Consider the following 16,575-nt stretch of genomic DNA (forward strand, 5'->3'; position numbering starts at 1 on the left):
AAAAAAAAAAAAAAAAAGGAAAAAAAAGGCACACAGTGATTATAGAGTTCAGCCTAATAATCTTCTGTGAGTTTTGACAAATGTCTAATCATGTAACCACCACTGCAATCAGGATGCAGGGCAGTTCTATTACCCCAAATCATTCCTTCATGCTGGCCTTTTGTAGTCAACCTCTCCCCCATTTTGAATCCCAGGGAACTACTAATCTGTTCTTTGCCCCTATAGTTTTACATTTTATGGAATGTTGTATAAATGGCATCATGTAATATGTATCCTTTTGAATCTGGCATTTTTACTTAACATTTTGTATTTGAAAAACATGGATGATGTTGCATATACAGAAAGTTTGTTCTTTCTTATTGCTGACTAGTATTCTGTTTCATGGATGTACCAGTTTGTGTTTATCTCTTCATCTGTTGAAGAGCATTCATCCAGATGGCTTTCAGTTTTGACAATTAATATAGAACTGCTGTAACTATTTGCACACAGGAGTAAGATTACTAGGTCACTTGTGAAATGTATGTTAACTTTATAAGAAATGGTCCAACTGTTGTCTAAATGGCTGAAAATTTGTATCCCCATCTGTAGTAAGTAGGATTTTCAGTTGCTCTGCATCCTCATCAGCATTTGGAATTGGCAGTTGTTGGGGTTTTTTTTGTTTTTGATGTTTTTATTTTAGCTTTTCTAATGGGTATGTAGTGTGATCTCATTTTAGTTTTTAATTTGATTTCCCATGATTTCCCATGTTTTGTGTCACTTCAGGTGCTTATTTATCATTTGTCCATCTACATTGGCTAAGTGTTCACATTATTTGCCTATTTTTATGGGGTTGTTTGTTGAGTTTTGAGAATTCATTATATATTTTTATATTCTGGATACCTGTCCATTATCAGATATGTGATTTGCAAATATCTTCTCCCAATCTGTGGTTTGTCTTTTTACTCTCTTAATAGTGTTTTTCATGGAACATAAGTTTTAAATTTTGTTGAGGTCCCATTATCAGTATTTTGTTTTATTGCTTGTGCTTGTAGGTTTGTATCAATGTCTTTGCCTAACTCAAAGTCACAGAGAATTTCTCTTATGTTTTCTTCTCCTAGTTTTATAGTTCTACATTTTACATTTAAGTCTGTGACCCATTTTGAGTTAATTTTTATGGAAGGTTTAAAGTATGGGTGACTTTATTTATTTATTTATTTATTTATTTATTTATTTATTACATATGGATGTTCCTGTTAATCCATACTATTTGTTAAAAATAGTATGCTTTCTCCAATGTATTGCCTTTGCATCCTTGTGAGAAATTATTAAGCATTTTGTGTGGGTTTATTTTTAGATTCTTCTATTTCATGATCTGTGTTTCTATCAATACCATAGTACCACCCTTAGTTTGCTTAATAGTAAGGCTTTAAATCAGATAGTAAGTTCTCCAAGTTTATTCTTTTCTTTCAAAATTGTTTCATCTATTCTCATTTCTTTGTTCCCTGTATAAATTTTAGAATCAGCTTGTGCATAGCTATAAAAATCCTGTGCATATATTGGTTGGGATTGAATTTTATCTATAATCAATTTGGTGGGATTGACATCTTAACAGTACTTTTCAAATCTAGGAACATGGTATATCTCTCCATTTATTTGCGTTTTGGGCTGTGTGTGTGTGTGTGTGTGTGTGTGTGTGTGTGTGTTTAATGAGATAAAAGGGAGGAAAAAATAAACAACAAACTCACCATTGGAATGGTCTTTCTTCACATTTTGATTCCCTTCGCAATCTGCATACTCTTCTTACTTTGCATGGTACTTTGGTAGTTTTGTTTATTTATCTTTATTCTTTCCATTTATATTTAGTTGTGATTAGTGGGAGAGAGAGCCTGTCATGGGGTTTCTGTATGTTGTTCAGCATTCAAAGTCAGTTGGTTTTAATTGTGGTTATCTAAATCCTTCTTGCATGGTGATGGAATGGATTGAGGAACATCCAGAAGTGGTTTGTTTTTGTTTGTGTGTGTGTGTGTGTGTGGGTGTGTGTGTGGGTGTGTTTTAATTTTTTCAGTTCCAGGGGTGCCTGGGTGGCTCAGTCGGTTAAGTGTCAGACTTTGGCTCAAGTCATGATCTACCGTTTTGGGGTTTGAGCCCCGTGTTGGGCTTTGTTCTGACAACTCAGAGCCTGGAGCCTGCTTCGGATTCTGTGTCTCCTTCTCTCTCTGCCCCTCCCCCACTTGTGCTCTGTCTCTCTCTGTCTTTCAAAAGTAAATAAATGTAAAAAAATTTTAATTATTTTTTGGTTTGAATAAACCAATTGTGAGACAATTTTCAAAACATAGGGTTGTTAAATGTAAAGGATACACTTTTTATGTGAAAGTTCAAAGGATTTATCTTGGGTAGATAAAGGTTTAGGAGAGAGGGTGGAGCAGACTACTCTTTCTTCTTAAGCCCAATAATATTTATTTAGATTCAGGAGTTTCTTCTATTCTTGACAGTGCTATGATGTGTCATTTAAAAATAAATGAAATGAAAATTGGTGCAACAATTAGCAGAGTTATTAGGGTCCGTCTGGTGCATTTCTTAGCAGGCTTTGCCTTGCTGATAAATAACAGGAATTAGCACATGACACTGGATTTCACAGTAGTACCATTTATTTAGCCCAAAAGAGAATACAGTTTCCGTGTCCAAACGCATCTCAGCTGACGGAGCACTTTCCAGACAGCATTATCTCCCCTAAATCTCAATGAGGTTTATTATGAAAGAAGCATAAATAGCTTTATCTTCTAATAGAGATAATTATAAAATACTCAATTTTATCTCCAAGAATTGGAAATCACAAAATGTGACCTCTTAAGCACCATATAAATTGCCTATTTTATTTCCTATTTTTAAGGCTATAACACAGAGTCATGCAAAAAGTGTATCTATTCCTTTTCATATTTTCTAGTTATGTAATTCATAAGTCTACAAGGTTGCTTTTACTACATATCAAGAAGCTATTTTAGAGATCCTCATTCTATTTTTTTTACAAAATCAGAGTGCTTCAGAGCAGTTCAGATCACTGACTAAAGTGATCCACTAAAGGAAATTTAATCTACAATTATTTGATATAACTTGAGGATAATTAATGTTTCTTTTGTTAGAATAGAAGGTTGGTTCTACACTTCTCATTCAGAAGTTAGCCCTATACTGACTTCTGAAGAAGATCAAAATTTGTATATTTGTGAAACAAGGAAAGATGTTTAATTTTTTTGCAGAAGGATTATACTTTTCCCATTAAAACTTTGTAGTGTTTTTAGCAGATAATATCTTACAAGCTGTATTTCTAAATTATATAACCAAATTAGGATGTATAAATATCAATGAGGGTTGGAAGAATTCAGGGACTTCACAGAGATTTTATTGTGTATCTCATCCACAAAAGTATGTGAACGTGCAGAAATCCAGTAGGTGTACCTTATTGGATATTCATTCATTCAATCATTTGTTCATTCATTCACCATTTGTGCCCTAGGACTGTGCTAGTTTTCAGGTTGCAGAAATGATTAATACATGATTCTGTTTTTTTTTTTCAAAAGCCCTCAAGTAGGGCACTGTGAAATGATTTTAAAATAAATTGGTAATTATCTTTTCCAATGAATATTTGGTCTTTCATTAAATCATTCAAATGAGGGTGAGAGAGCAATTACATAGTGCCCATAGGCATCTAATGGATAAAACATGCACAATACATAGTAAATGCTTTATTCATAATATATAGCTATTTGTAGTTTACAAATTGCATTTGAGTTATACATTTAGTTGTCATAATCTGTGTAGATCAGGTATGTATTGAAAGCCCCATTTATAGTTAAGGGAACTTAAGCAAAAAAGTTGTGTAAATTTACATGCTAGAAACAATTGAGAAATACAGGAGCTGAGACTCCAAGACCAGTTGCTCACTTTATAGCAACCCATTGTTTCTCAAAAGCTAAGAGCCTGGCCTGATAATTTAGTATCCTGCGATTAAAATCCTCTTGAAATACTGACTGAGTTAATATTGTTTAGATTACTGAGAAGCTACACAAATCTCAGTGTAAACGTCGCCTCTCCTGGGAAATTTACCCTGATTAAATGGGTTAGGATTCTCATTGACAAACTAAGTAATTATTCCTTACCATCTTTCTTCCTGGGTAAAATATAATAATAAATTTTGCCAAGATAGGCTCTCTTCACTTCTGAATTTACAGTGCCTGCTACAGTGCCTGATACATAGCAAGTTTCAGTAAGAATGGGTTTAATAAATTAATATTTGCCTATATATGAATAGTATATGTTTCTGGGGTTTGGCTGTATATATTTTCTTTTCTTATGAATACTAAAGTGTTTGCCTAACTCCCAAGTCCATTTGGGTACAAAATAACCATTTTCTTCTCACATTCACAGGATTATACCTTGACAATGTACTTTCAGCAAGCCTGGAGAGATAAGAGACTGTCCTATAATGTAATACCTTTAAACTTGACTCTGGACAATAGAGTGGCAGACCAGCTCTGGGTGCCCGATACCTACTTTCTGAATGATAAGAAGTCATTTGTGCATGGGGTGACTGTCAAGAACCGCATGATCCGCCTGCATCCAGATGGGACCGTTCTTTATGGCCTCAGGTCTGTAGTGTCCATTTCAAAATTGAACTTTTTCTGAATGAAATCGTTATTGATTTTTATTGGAGGGGAATATTGTGATGTTTTCCTTATTCCTCCTTCGGTTCTGTGATAAGCAGTTAAATCTCCTATCCAGTAGACATCTGAGAGTTTAGGAGAGCATGTATACAAAGGGACTTAGTCCTAGCTAAAAATAATTTTTTCTGAATTATCTTCTAACATCAGCTGCTGATCCTAAAGCTGCTTTCTTTAAGGAGTAAGGATAAACAATCAAAATAGCTGGGCTATAGTGCTTAATTAGAATGGAAACAAATTATGAATGCTGAATACTTGTTTGAGCATGGCAGATTTCTGTTTCATAAATTTCTCCTAAGCTGTGTGAATTGGGTTTGGTTCTCTGATGACAGGAAGGCTTTTTGTGCCCTCTCTCCCTCCAAGGAGTAATCAGACTTGCAAATAAATAAAGTTGTTATCTCATGTTTACTAATAATGAACTTTCATGTCAGTAAACAGTTGTGGTGCTCTGCTCTTAAGGTGAGGATGGATTGCAAAGTAAAAGTTTCTTCTTTTAAAGTTTATTTTTGGGGAGCCTGGGTGGCGCAGTCGGTTAAGCGTCCGACTTCAGCCAGGTCACGATCTCGTGGTCCATGAGTTCGAGCCCTGCGTCGGGCTCTGGGCTGATGGCTCGGAGCCTGGAGCCTGTTTCCGATTCTGTGTCTCCCTCTCTCTCTGCCCCTCCCCCGTTCATGCTCTGTCTCTCTCTGTCCCAAAAATAAAAATAAAAAACGTTGAAAAAAAAATTAAAGTTTATTTTTGTATTAAAAGCAATAGATGGTTTCCTGAAAGAAAAGGGAGAAAAAAGATATCTATCTTACCCTGAAAAATTACATTATTACAATATAAAGGGTTTCTTTGCATTATTGGGAAGAAGCTCTTAATTCTGAAATGTTACATTTTCTCTGACTTATTATTACATAAATGTGTGGTTACCCTATCATAATTATGATGGTAGCAACAATGGTATTATTCATTTATTAGGGGTTAGTGGTCAGATATTGAGTTAAATCATCAATGCTTTCCATGCATTGTTATAGTTAATCTGTACAACAACTTCATGAGTTAGAAACTGTTACAATTTTTATTTTCAAATGAGGAAACTGAGGCTGATACAACTTGCCTAAAATCACAAAGAAAGTAAGCTATGAAGATGAGATTTGAACTCAGATCCAAGTTCTGAGTCACAGCTCTTAATCACTACGTGGGGATACTTCTCACTCCCACATTTTTCTTATTTATTATGTCTTATTTTCATTATCTGGTATATTCTGACAGTCACATTGTTTAGGTGCTTATGTTTATTTTTGACAGAGAGAGAGAGAGAGAGAGAGAGAGAGAGCGAGCATGAGCGGGGAGGGGTAGAGAGAGAGGGAGACAACAGAATCAGAAGCAGGCTCCAGGCTCTGAGGTGTCAGCACAGAGCCTGATGCAGGGCTCGAGCTCACCGCGAGATCATGACCTGAGCCGAAGTCGGATGCTCAACCGACCGAGCCACCCAGGTGCCCCTGTTTAGGTGCTTATGAACCAACTTCTTTGTTGATCATATTTTTTAGAGAAAGTAGCATTTGGCTACCAAGGGAGAGTGGGTAAGGTTGAGGAACAGAGGTAGCATGATTGTGCTCTGTGTCAGCCATTAGAGGTAAGAAGATGGACTGGATATGGGCAGTGTTTACATGTGTGTCTTAGAAAATAGAGAAATGCCAAAGAGATAAATTGACTGGCAGTGTCTGCAAAGATTCCACCAAGGTGGTGGGCTTTGAAAGTGCTAATGGAAAGAACTGTGTTATCAGTTATATTTTGCTAAATTTACCACTTGGAATGAACAATAAAACATTTGGTGTGGGGTGCTTGGGTGGTTCAGTTGGTTAAGTGTCCAACTTTTGGTTTTGGGTCAGGTCATGATCTCATGGTTTGTGGGTTTGAGTCCCCACTGGAGCTCTTGCTGCCAGTGTGGAGCCTGCTTGGGATTCTCTCCCTCCCTCTCTCTCTCTCTCTCTCTCTCTCTCTGCTCCGCCCCTGTTCACTTTCTCGCTCTCTCTCGCTCTCTGTCAAAATAAATAAATAAACTTAAAAAAAATTAGGTGTCACAAAGACTTTGATGAGAGGGTGACCATGCAGGCTGTGGGGAAGATGGGGGATGAAAAGAGGTTTCAGTTCCCACTTTTTAAGAGTTAAGCACAGAGTGTGGTCAGAATCCTGAAGAAGGAACAAGGAGCCATAGAAATAACGTTATCCACTGGGCAGTAAATGAGGGGGAGGACTAGCAAGTGTCAAGTTCTGGCAAAGCACCAGACCTAGTGCTGGAGGCATTTGCCCAGCAAATCACTTAATTTGCACAGCAATCATGCAGAAATTGCCCTGAGCTCTTCCCATTTCCTTGCAACACCCACCTTGAAAGCAGAGAACAAGTTGTATTCTCCTTTGTATATCCAACACTGACAAAGTGCCTACAACCATAAATATGCTCAATAAAGGTTGTCAATTCTGAATTCACATGCAAAGTTGAATGGATGGGAAAATCAACAATCAAGATGTCTTTGGAATTGAGAAGGAAAAGAGAGGACCAATATAGATGATAAATAAGGCTTCTTTATATCATTATATACTCAGACAAAAACATTGATGACCGCTCAGTCTTATCATTGAGACCAACTATATGACATTGCTGTAACTCAAACTCACAACAATAGAAAATCATCATTCTCTTATCCCCTCTTCTAACAAGGGGTGTCGAACACGTCTGACATATGTGAAATTAACACTACTAGACAGAGAAGGCACATGAATTGTAATTGTTCCAGCAGTTGTATTGTTAATTCTGATTTTGAAATGGGTAACAAGTTTTTCAAGAAATTTACAAGTATCCTAGTCCACTTTTTACCGATAAATAATAGAATGATTTATTTCATGGCAAGAAGCTTAATGCAGACCACATACGCCCTTCTCAACTCCAGGAGGTTCATTTGCAATATATAAGTAAAAGGAATTCAATTAAAATTACCATGGTAGGGTTGATTCCACTCTACATAGTCACTTTTCCTATTTACCCAAAAACTCCCCTCCCATTGAGATCCATACACATTGGCAGGGACAAGGAAGGTAGAGAGAACATTCAGAGGATCTGAGTAAATTTCTTTTTGTAGGATTTTCTTTAGTGAAATGTTCAAGCATTAAAACATAGAAAGGAGAAAGTAGTATGCAAAATATTAATGCTTTAATTTTATCATTGGTATATAGAATTTCATTGTGCCGGTCTTTCAATTTTTCTGTAGGTTTGAAAATTTTTATGATACAATTTGGAAAAGGAAAAATGTTATGTGTCAGAGACCTAGGAATATCTGGTTCTAATATGCAGGAAATATCATTTAAGATTTAAAAGTCTGTAGCCAAGAAATGCTATTTTGATCTCTTGGAGGTAGGGAATCATCTATATATGTTATTTACTTTCAGGAGCTCTGTCTGAAAATGAGATCAGCACATCTCAAAGGTTATGTGACTCAGAGGGTGGGATCCTTGACCATAGACAACCAGGTTAAGCCATAACCCAGGAAGGAGTGGTCAAAACTCTTCAGTTAAAACCTTGATGACCTCCTTATGAAATCAGTTGTCCTTCTGCATGAGTGGCCCTTTGCATCTGATTGTACACAGCAGGAACTCTGAGTGCACTCATACTGATACGTTATGTTTGGAGATCAGGAGCTTTGAGGATAGCGCACTAGCTACTCAGCAGGCTTGCATTAAGATACAGTGGCTTTGAGGAACCACATACATAAATGGATGTAAGTGGGCAATGCAACCAACTTCCTTAACAGAGTGTAACGATAATGAAACTTAGGTTTTAGTTTGGGCTTTTATAATAAACTTCTCTTTGAACCTTGAGTGCCTTATCCAGGTTTTAATTTCCTCATAGATAAAACAGAGGGGGTAAATTAGATGATACCAGTATGCTATGGTTTTTATAACCTGTCATCCTCTGAATCAATAATTAATGAATCTAAAAGAATATATAATCTAACATCAGAGTAGAAAATGAAATTATGTATTTGGAGTAGCATAGTAACTGGTAGATAATAAGTGTTCAGTGCTACTATTTAATGAATAAATTAATGTAGGGATATTTGAAGGCTGGCACAAGGAAGGCTTCGCATATCAAGGCCATTGTTTTATATTATAGAATTATACCCCAGTTGTCTTTTCACAATTCAGCAAAGTAGGACACCAGGTCCATGGTGTAGAATGAGAAAAGTGTCAGAGAGCAAGTGGACTGAAGACAATGGGGAAGGTCTATCCCAGCAGATCTAGAGTGAAAAAGGGAACCACTAAAAAAAAATGTATAGTGGAGCCAGTTAACTCCAGCCATTGCATTTGGCAGCGTGAGATCTGGAGCAAGGAAAATGGATGCCTGGCTTGAGACCCAAATGGCAAGGCAGACTTTAAAAGCTGCCCTGTGGGTGCCTGGGTGGCACAGTTGGTTAAGCCTCTGACTCTTGATCTTGGCTCGGGTCATGATTTTGCAGTTTGTGAGTTTGAGCCCTGCTTCAGGCTCTGCACTGATGGTGCGGAGCCTGCTTGGGATTCTGTCTCTCCTTCTCTCTACCCCTTACCCACTTGTTCTCTCTCTCTCTCTCTCTGTCTGTCTCTCTCAAAATAAATAAACATAAAAAAATGAATGAATAAATAAATAAAAACTGCTCTGTAGCCCCAGCCCAGTGCCTCATTTGTTGCATGCACTCAGTAACTTTCATTTAATTAGACGTTGTGCAGTTTCTTTTAAAAAGTCTTTCCTTTTCTTCCCCTGATGTCCTATCATGTGTGTCTATTTTCTCAACTTATTTAACATAACAGTCTATGGGATACAGGAATGATTAACAAAAGTTATAAATAGTGCCTTTTTGAAACTTAAATTTATAGTTTGTGGCTAAAGAATAATGAAACCTTTGAATATAGATTCTCACCTTCACTCTTGACTGGTTGATAGCTCAATTTCACCAATTTGATTATAAAATCAGATTCCTCTTGTCTTTAACAATGCTATTTAGAGATTTCTGTCAGGAGATATATATTCCTCTGTCAGGAGGAAGAATATTTTCTCAGGACTAACCCAGCTGGATAATTTGTGACAAATGAGTTTCTAGTTGATGAAGCCGAAGAATTCCTAGCAATTTACAAAGGAAATATTTCAAACAGAGTAACTATATATTATTCTCAAATAAGATTGGCCCATTCAAATCATTTTCAGAACAGTTCAAGGAAAAATAATATAGAAAATATTGGATTTCTTTTAGAGAATCCAGCAAACCCCTACCAGGTAAACACCAGATTTAATCTGTGGTTGGTATTATAAAGAATGCTAGATAGAATTTATATTGTTATTTACTTACAATAGGAAATATTTGTTGGATTTCAAAAAGTAAATGAATAATTACATTAAGCAGAAAATTAGGAAGCCTTGTCTTACAATTAATAGTTCTTACAATTACTCATTTAAGTGACTTCTAAATTTTATTCTAGCTCCCCAAATTTCGTATTCCTGTGATTTTGCTAATGGGTGGCACAAATATATTAGGTATATATACTCCCACCTTTCTTTGTGTACATAAGCATTTAACATGATATTTCAGTTACTTAGCAATTATATTTATCTCCTTGAAAATATCTGATTGATTAAGAAATCAAAACCAAAATCATTACATTCTGGCATACAAAAAAACCCCTGAATTATCAAATGATGACATCTTTTTTTAATATAATATATATTTTCATTAACATTTAAGATCTGAATCCAAATTGGACTGCATATTATTTATATCATAAGCATTTTATCAAACATTAGAAACTCTTCAACAAACATAATTAAGACAAAAGACTTCCTATCAGGAGGTGGTAGATATTTATTATTAAAAAATTAGAAAATACAGTTATGAAAATAAAATTACTCTTAATTCTATCACCTAGAGATAAACACTATCTGTACCTTGCTTTATAGTCTTCTAGATACTTTTCTAGTAAAAAAGCTTATAGGAAATTTTTTATAAAACAGATTTACATTTTACATACTATTTTGTGACTTGAATTTTTTTCTGTGACAAAGGATGCATCATAAACATGTTTTCATGTCACTATAATAACCCTCCTCACCACCATTCTTTAGCCATTATGGGACATATTTGGGATATATTTCTTTATCCCATACAGGATATGGTTTATGGTTTTCATATAAGGTGAAATATGTGGTTGTTGGCTATGAAATTCAGGACTACCGTTTAAAATTTACTTAATATTTTAGTGACAGGCAAATAAAAAATATAAATTGTGGCACAATTTATAGTCTTATAGTTGTGCTGTTACAATTTGTAGTCTCACTGGTTAAATAGATGACTCTGGAGATGTACTAATGCTGATTTTATTAGGCCAGTTCTTATGGAAAGAATGACTTAGTCTTTCAGTAATAGCTGACCCATCTAAAAATAGCTGTTTGTCTTTTGGCCTGGGGGGGGGGGGGGGCTTGAGTTCATGTGTCTATACACCTCCCATATGTAATATTAGATCAGAAGCATGTCACTTCTGATTAAAGGTTCACATTCTTAAAGAAAATTTCAGCAGGAAGCAGAAAGCAATTCACCCACCTCCTGCTATGTATGTTCTGTCATTGGGAAAATGGCAAAGGATAATGTTAGCTTCTAATGAATTTCGACAGGCAAGATTTTGTTAATTTTGTCTTCTTCCTCTATTCCTGAAGTTTTACCACAGGATATTAAACAAGCAAATAATCAAGTAGCCATCCCTCACTGAAACATAGTCTATCAAACATTAAAATATCAAGTTCTACTCAGATTTTCTAATTGCTTTAATTAATTTTCATAGAGATAGTGATTGCATTTGGTCAAGCAGAAAAACAGAAATTTTATTAAGAATATCAGTCGTAATGGCCAGGGTGCGACACCCTGCTCTCTAGACTTTCTCATTCTTCTGAGAAGGAGAAATCATCTTCATCTTTCTCCAACTCTGTGGGAAACAGTGCATGCAATCATAGTGTTTTATAGGATATATCCAGTCCAAGGAGCTACAAATAATTTTTTTAGTGTTTATTTACTTATTTTGAGAGAGAGAGAGAGAGAGAGAGAGAGAGCAAGCAAGGGAGGGGCAGAGAGGGGGGGGGGGGAGAGAGACTCCTGAGCAGGCTCCTCACTGTCAGCCCAGAGCCTGATACGGGGCTCGATTTCATGATTTGTGAGATCACGACCTGAGCTGAAATTAAGAGTTGAATGCTTAACCGACTGAGCCACCCAGATGCCCTGAACTGTAAATAATTTTTAGAGAGATTTCTTGCTTATTATTTTCCCTATTTAGAAATAATAGCTGACATCTTCAAGTTCACCTCCTTTTTTAGGAATGAGAAGAGGGATGTTCAGAGAGAGAAGGGACTATGTCTAATATCACACAGTTAATGGCAAAGCACAGAGTAGAACACCAGACTCCTAACTCTTAATCCAGGGCTTGTTATTGCTGCTGCTGCTGCTGCTGCTGCTGGAGTCATTTGGTTGTATGGAGTCATCATTGTCTGACTGATGTCAGCAAATAAGTCAATTCCTAATCGAAAAGAGTGGAATCAGGATCACACCATTCTTTGGACTTGAGACATGGAGGCAGTGTGTATTTAGCAGCCCTAAGAAATAATCTAGGGCTCTTTCTGTTGCCACATTTTGCTGGACTTTTAGATTAAAAAAAAAAAATTAAAGAGGAAAAGAAAGTCTGCCCACCATCTTCTTCTTAACTTTTACTGACTCATAGTGTTCCATTAGTCAGTGGGTCTCATTCACTGTCAGCTGAATGGGTCCCTAGTTGTCCTCATGTCCACTGATTTCAGTCACATGACAGCTGTAGATGTGGCAGCCCTGAAACCAAAGATGTGAAAGAACTTCTGGGGAAAAGAATGACCAGAGACTCCAGGGGTTTTCAAAGAAGGGCAGAAACCAGCCCTATGCCCAATGAGAACATACATCTTGTATTGAAGGCAAAGGAGTGCCATGGAACTGGGCCTTGTCTCCAAAGGAAAGAAGCATTAAAATCAAGGACACACTATTCATAGGCTCGTGAATGTATCTGTATACAGCATCGCTATACATAACACATTTTGGAGGTAGCACTTACATATTCTTGATTTCATTGGGAGTGAACTCCGTAGGCCACAAGAATACTGTCAGCATGGAAAGAAGCCAGATCTTCACTTTTTAATTTAATATAATTTAATTTAATTTGATTATTTAACTTATTTTATTTTAAGCAAAGTATTTCCTAGTGGATGATTAAAATTATAGCTGTTACATATATGTTTGTATACAGGTGTTTATCTCTATTTATAGATATAAATATGCACATGTATCAATTTATAGGTATATAAGTATGTGTACATATGCGTATGTGTGTATATATTTGGACATATATATGTCAACAACAGGTTTTTTTTCCTCTGTCTTATGTTAAAACTGAAGAAAACAGAAGGGACTTCCATAATTCTGACCTTCAAACAGTGTAGATAGTCCTCAGCATCAAAGATAAAGTCTTCTCCAGTGATGTTTGGGGTAACTTGTGTAACACTCTGATTTCATGAAATCAGTGAATTTTGTTGGCAGCTTTTGCTGGCAACTTGCTTGGCAATTAAGCAAAATACAGTTAACCTAGATAGTCTTTGTAAGGAGTTAGTTCCTGTCAGATTTTTAATTGGACAAAGACCTTTCAAGTCAAATATAAATGAGCACTTGTTTAATTAAGAGAGTGATTACCTGCTATTGGTAGTAGTCGTGGTAGGAGCAGTAGTAGTATGTGTATCAAGTACTTTCTATATGTCATGCCCTGAATTATCTGTATTAAACAACCCTGTGAAGGAGGCTACTGTTATTTCCATTTTATAGTTGAGAATACTGAAGCTTTGGAGAAGTAAATATCTTGCTGGTTGGTTTGAGGCTCAGAATTGAACTCAAAGCCCATGATCTCAGTCACTTCCTCAGACTCTGCAAAAATACAGTATCTGTCCAGGTAGATGGATGCAAAAGACCCTTAGGGAAAACAGGTACTGAAAATCTTGACGGAAGAAGAATGGAGAGCCCAAATTTCCAAGGCTCATAAAAGGAGCCTCCCCCTAGAGAGACTGTCCGAGTCGCTATTCGTAACTAAATAATTATGACTTTCTCAGTCTTAAACAGGCTCCATGATGGGGATTTGTGCACTGTTTTTGGCTAGCCTGTAGCCGTTTCCATATTTACAGCACGTATAGTATATCCCTCAGGTGTAAGTTAATATCATCACCCCTAACTTTCATCCTTTATCCTTGGGGGATTTTCTCTTGTACAATTTAGATGCAGAAAGTTATTTTTGTTTCATGTTTTTGAATCCTCAAGTTCAAGGAAGTTTGAGTTGAAGTTCAGTTTGAATTGGGGGTATAGGGATTTTGAAATTCTCTTCTTTTCCAGAATAATATAGCCATATTGTGGAGTTCGGTTGCAGACTAAGTAAAAAGCAGCCACTTCAAGATTAGATTAAATCTCAGCCAAAGATGTAATACCTTAGTAGAAGTGAGAAGGCCACCTAGCTTTTTGGCTCCTAGGGTCTCTGAAAGCCACTCTAGAGTTACTCTGTCCAGCTTTCTGCTGGATTGAAGATGCTGTATTCCTCATAATCTGGGAAGGAATTACCCCAGTAACCTGTACACTTTCATGTCAAGAATTCACAGATGTCATTCTTACACTCAGATCCTTGACCCTAAGTCTACCATCAGTACTCATCCTGGAAGGGGGGACAGAGAAGGTACTAAGCTTAGTCATACCTCTGACTTTCAGGCAACTAGAAAAGTACCTTTGTCTGTAAGACTATTAGGGAAGATCCCAGAATACACTGAAGAAAATCTGTATTTGTTTTGTGGCATAAGTAAAAAAAAAGACTTATTTCACTGAAGTGTTTTTCAGCCTATTCCCCATGGAGAAGAAAAAAAAAAAATAAAGGAGATAAAAGGCAATGTAACCTGAGGATATCATCTCTAAAATTTTTTGTTAAAGGACTTTTGGTTAAAGTTTTAATGCCTTGATTTGCTAAATGGTTAGTAAGAGACGATTTCTTGCATATCCTTACCTTTTTATTCTGGAGGTCACAAATAAAAGCAAACTTTCCTTTTGGAAACCAAGCCAGTATAATAGCTTAAAGACTCAAATAACAGTCACCACATTATGAAATGCTCAAGCTATTTTACTTCTCAGAAGCAGCCCATTTTCTGCACTCTTATGGACAGAATAAAAGGCAACAAAATGCTAACTGGCCATAAATCCTTGGAGGAAGATATTAATTCCATGTTGGGTTGTTCTCACTAGCCATAATAGAGAAAATAATTAGGACTTTTATTTTAGCAGCTGTAATAGTCCAACAACTAAGCTAAACTGAAAAAAAATCAGGATAAAGACCAAAACTTCTTGTGGCATCAATATGCTGGGAGGCATTTTCCATCACTGCATAGTGAGGCCACAGAACACATGAAAAGCAGTGTTGCCCAAGGATCAAGAGCCTGGGTTTGGGATCTGACTGCCTTGTTTCAAGGACTTCCTCTGTCACAAATTAGCTGTGCTTCATCTTTCTGACATTCAGCTCCCTTGTCAGTGATGTAGGGCTTTAGAGTACCCCCACCTTATAGGATTACTGGGGAGATTAAATGAACAAAGATTTGTAAAGCACTTAGTAGAGTCCTCAGCACACACTGACTTCTTTGTAGAGATTAATTGCCATTGTAAGAATGCCACATGTGTCTAACTTTGACCTATCCTGCTATTTTCTGTCGTGATTAGTACCAGATGATATTTGGCAAGAGGGGATAGCGGTGTTAAGTCCTTATTATGTACCAACACTGTGCTAGGGTACTGGGGTTACACAAAGACACATGAGACAACCAAAAATTGAGACTCAAAACCTGGAGTTTAGTGGGATGAGAAGATATGTAATAGTGAGATGAAGAGCAAAGTAGGATAGGATAGTGCAAGAGGGCCAGGTTCTGGAGTTTGTTTGTGTTTGGTTTTTTTTTTTTTGGTAGGTTTTGTGGGTTTTTAAAAAGTTACCTACCAACTTTAAATTGAAAATAATATCATTTAACTTATGGGAATATATTCAGAATTAAATAATGTAACTTAGGTAAAACAGCCAGCACCCAGTAGGTGGGTAATAAATACTTGTTGTGGTCTTATTCATTGGTGCAGTTACCAAGATAATGGCAATCATCAAAATCAATTAGGCACATGCTGTATATCATTTGCTGCTCATTTGTTATACCTTCTGATCCTCAAATAATCCCATCTGGCAGATACTCATATCATTCCATTTTATAGAAGAAGAAACTGAGACTTAGACAAATCCAGTAACTTGTTCAAAGCAGCACAACTTCACGTGTCAAGCCTGGGAATAGAATTTAAGCTGTTTGACTCTAGAGTTTATGCCCTTCATGTTCTAATAGGTTTAATGCAGGGGAACGGCCCAGTGCATGGCCTAGGAGGTAGCAGAGCAGACACAGACTCACTCAGAATTTTCATTAGACTGATAGCTGATTGCTGTTAGTAATGGTGACTACCCTAATGTTAGGAATGTCTGTGTAGTGTACTCAAAGGAAGCATGAGAAAATACTAGTGTTTTAATTTATGTTTAATGAAACAAGGCCATTGTAGTCAAGTGAATTTCTGAACCCTCAATTCATTTATCCATCAATCCACCCAATCAGCTGCGATGTAAGCACTTCTTATTTCTCTAGGTGGGGAATGGGGGTGCAGAAGTGAATAAGCCAGACATAGTCCCTAACTCCAGAGGCATGTACTTAATAAAGGAAACATATAAACCACCAGCAAAAAAAAAAAGAGGCTATTTAATAATA

At 36.5% G+C, this 16,575-nt stretch overlaps 1 protein-coding gene across 4 annotated transcripts in view; it reads left to right on the forward strand.

Moving 5' to 3' along the window:
• Positions 1-16,575, forward strand: part of GABRB2 (gamma-aminobutyric acid type A receptor subunit beta2) — a 236,054-nt gene that overhangs the window by 70,323 nt on the left and 149,156 nt on the right. For all 4 annotated transcript variants that reach the window (XM_027033701.2, XM_027033716.2, XM_053226767.1 and 1 more), the window contains exon 5: positions 4,402-4,622. In XM_027033701.2, the coding sequence (XP_026889502.1) occupies positions 4,402-4,622 (221 nt within the window). The remainder of the gene's footprint in view (positions 1-4,401; positions 4,623-16,575) is intronic.

The sequence above is a fragment of the Acinonyx jubatus genome, chromosome A1 (genome assembly GCF_027475565.1).
Source record: "Acinonyx jubatus isolate Ajub_Pintada_27869175 chromosome A1, VMU_Ajub_asm_v1.0, whole genome shotgun sequence".
Lineage (NCBI taxonomy): Eukaryota > Metazoa > Chordata > Mammalia > Carnivora > Felidae > Acinonyx > Acinonyx jubatus.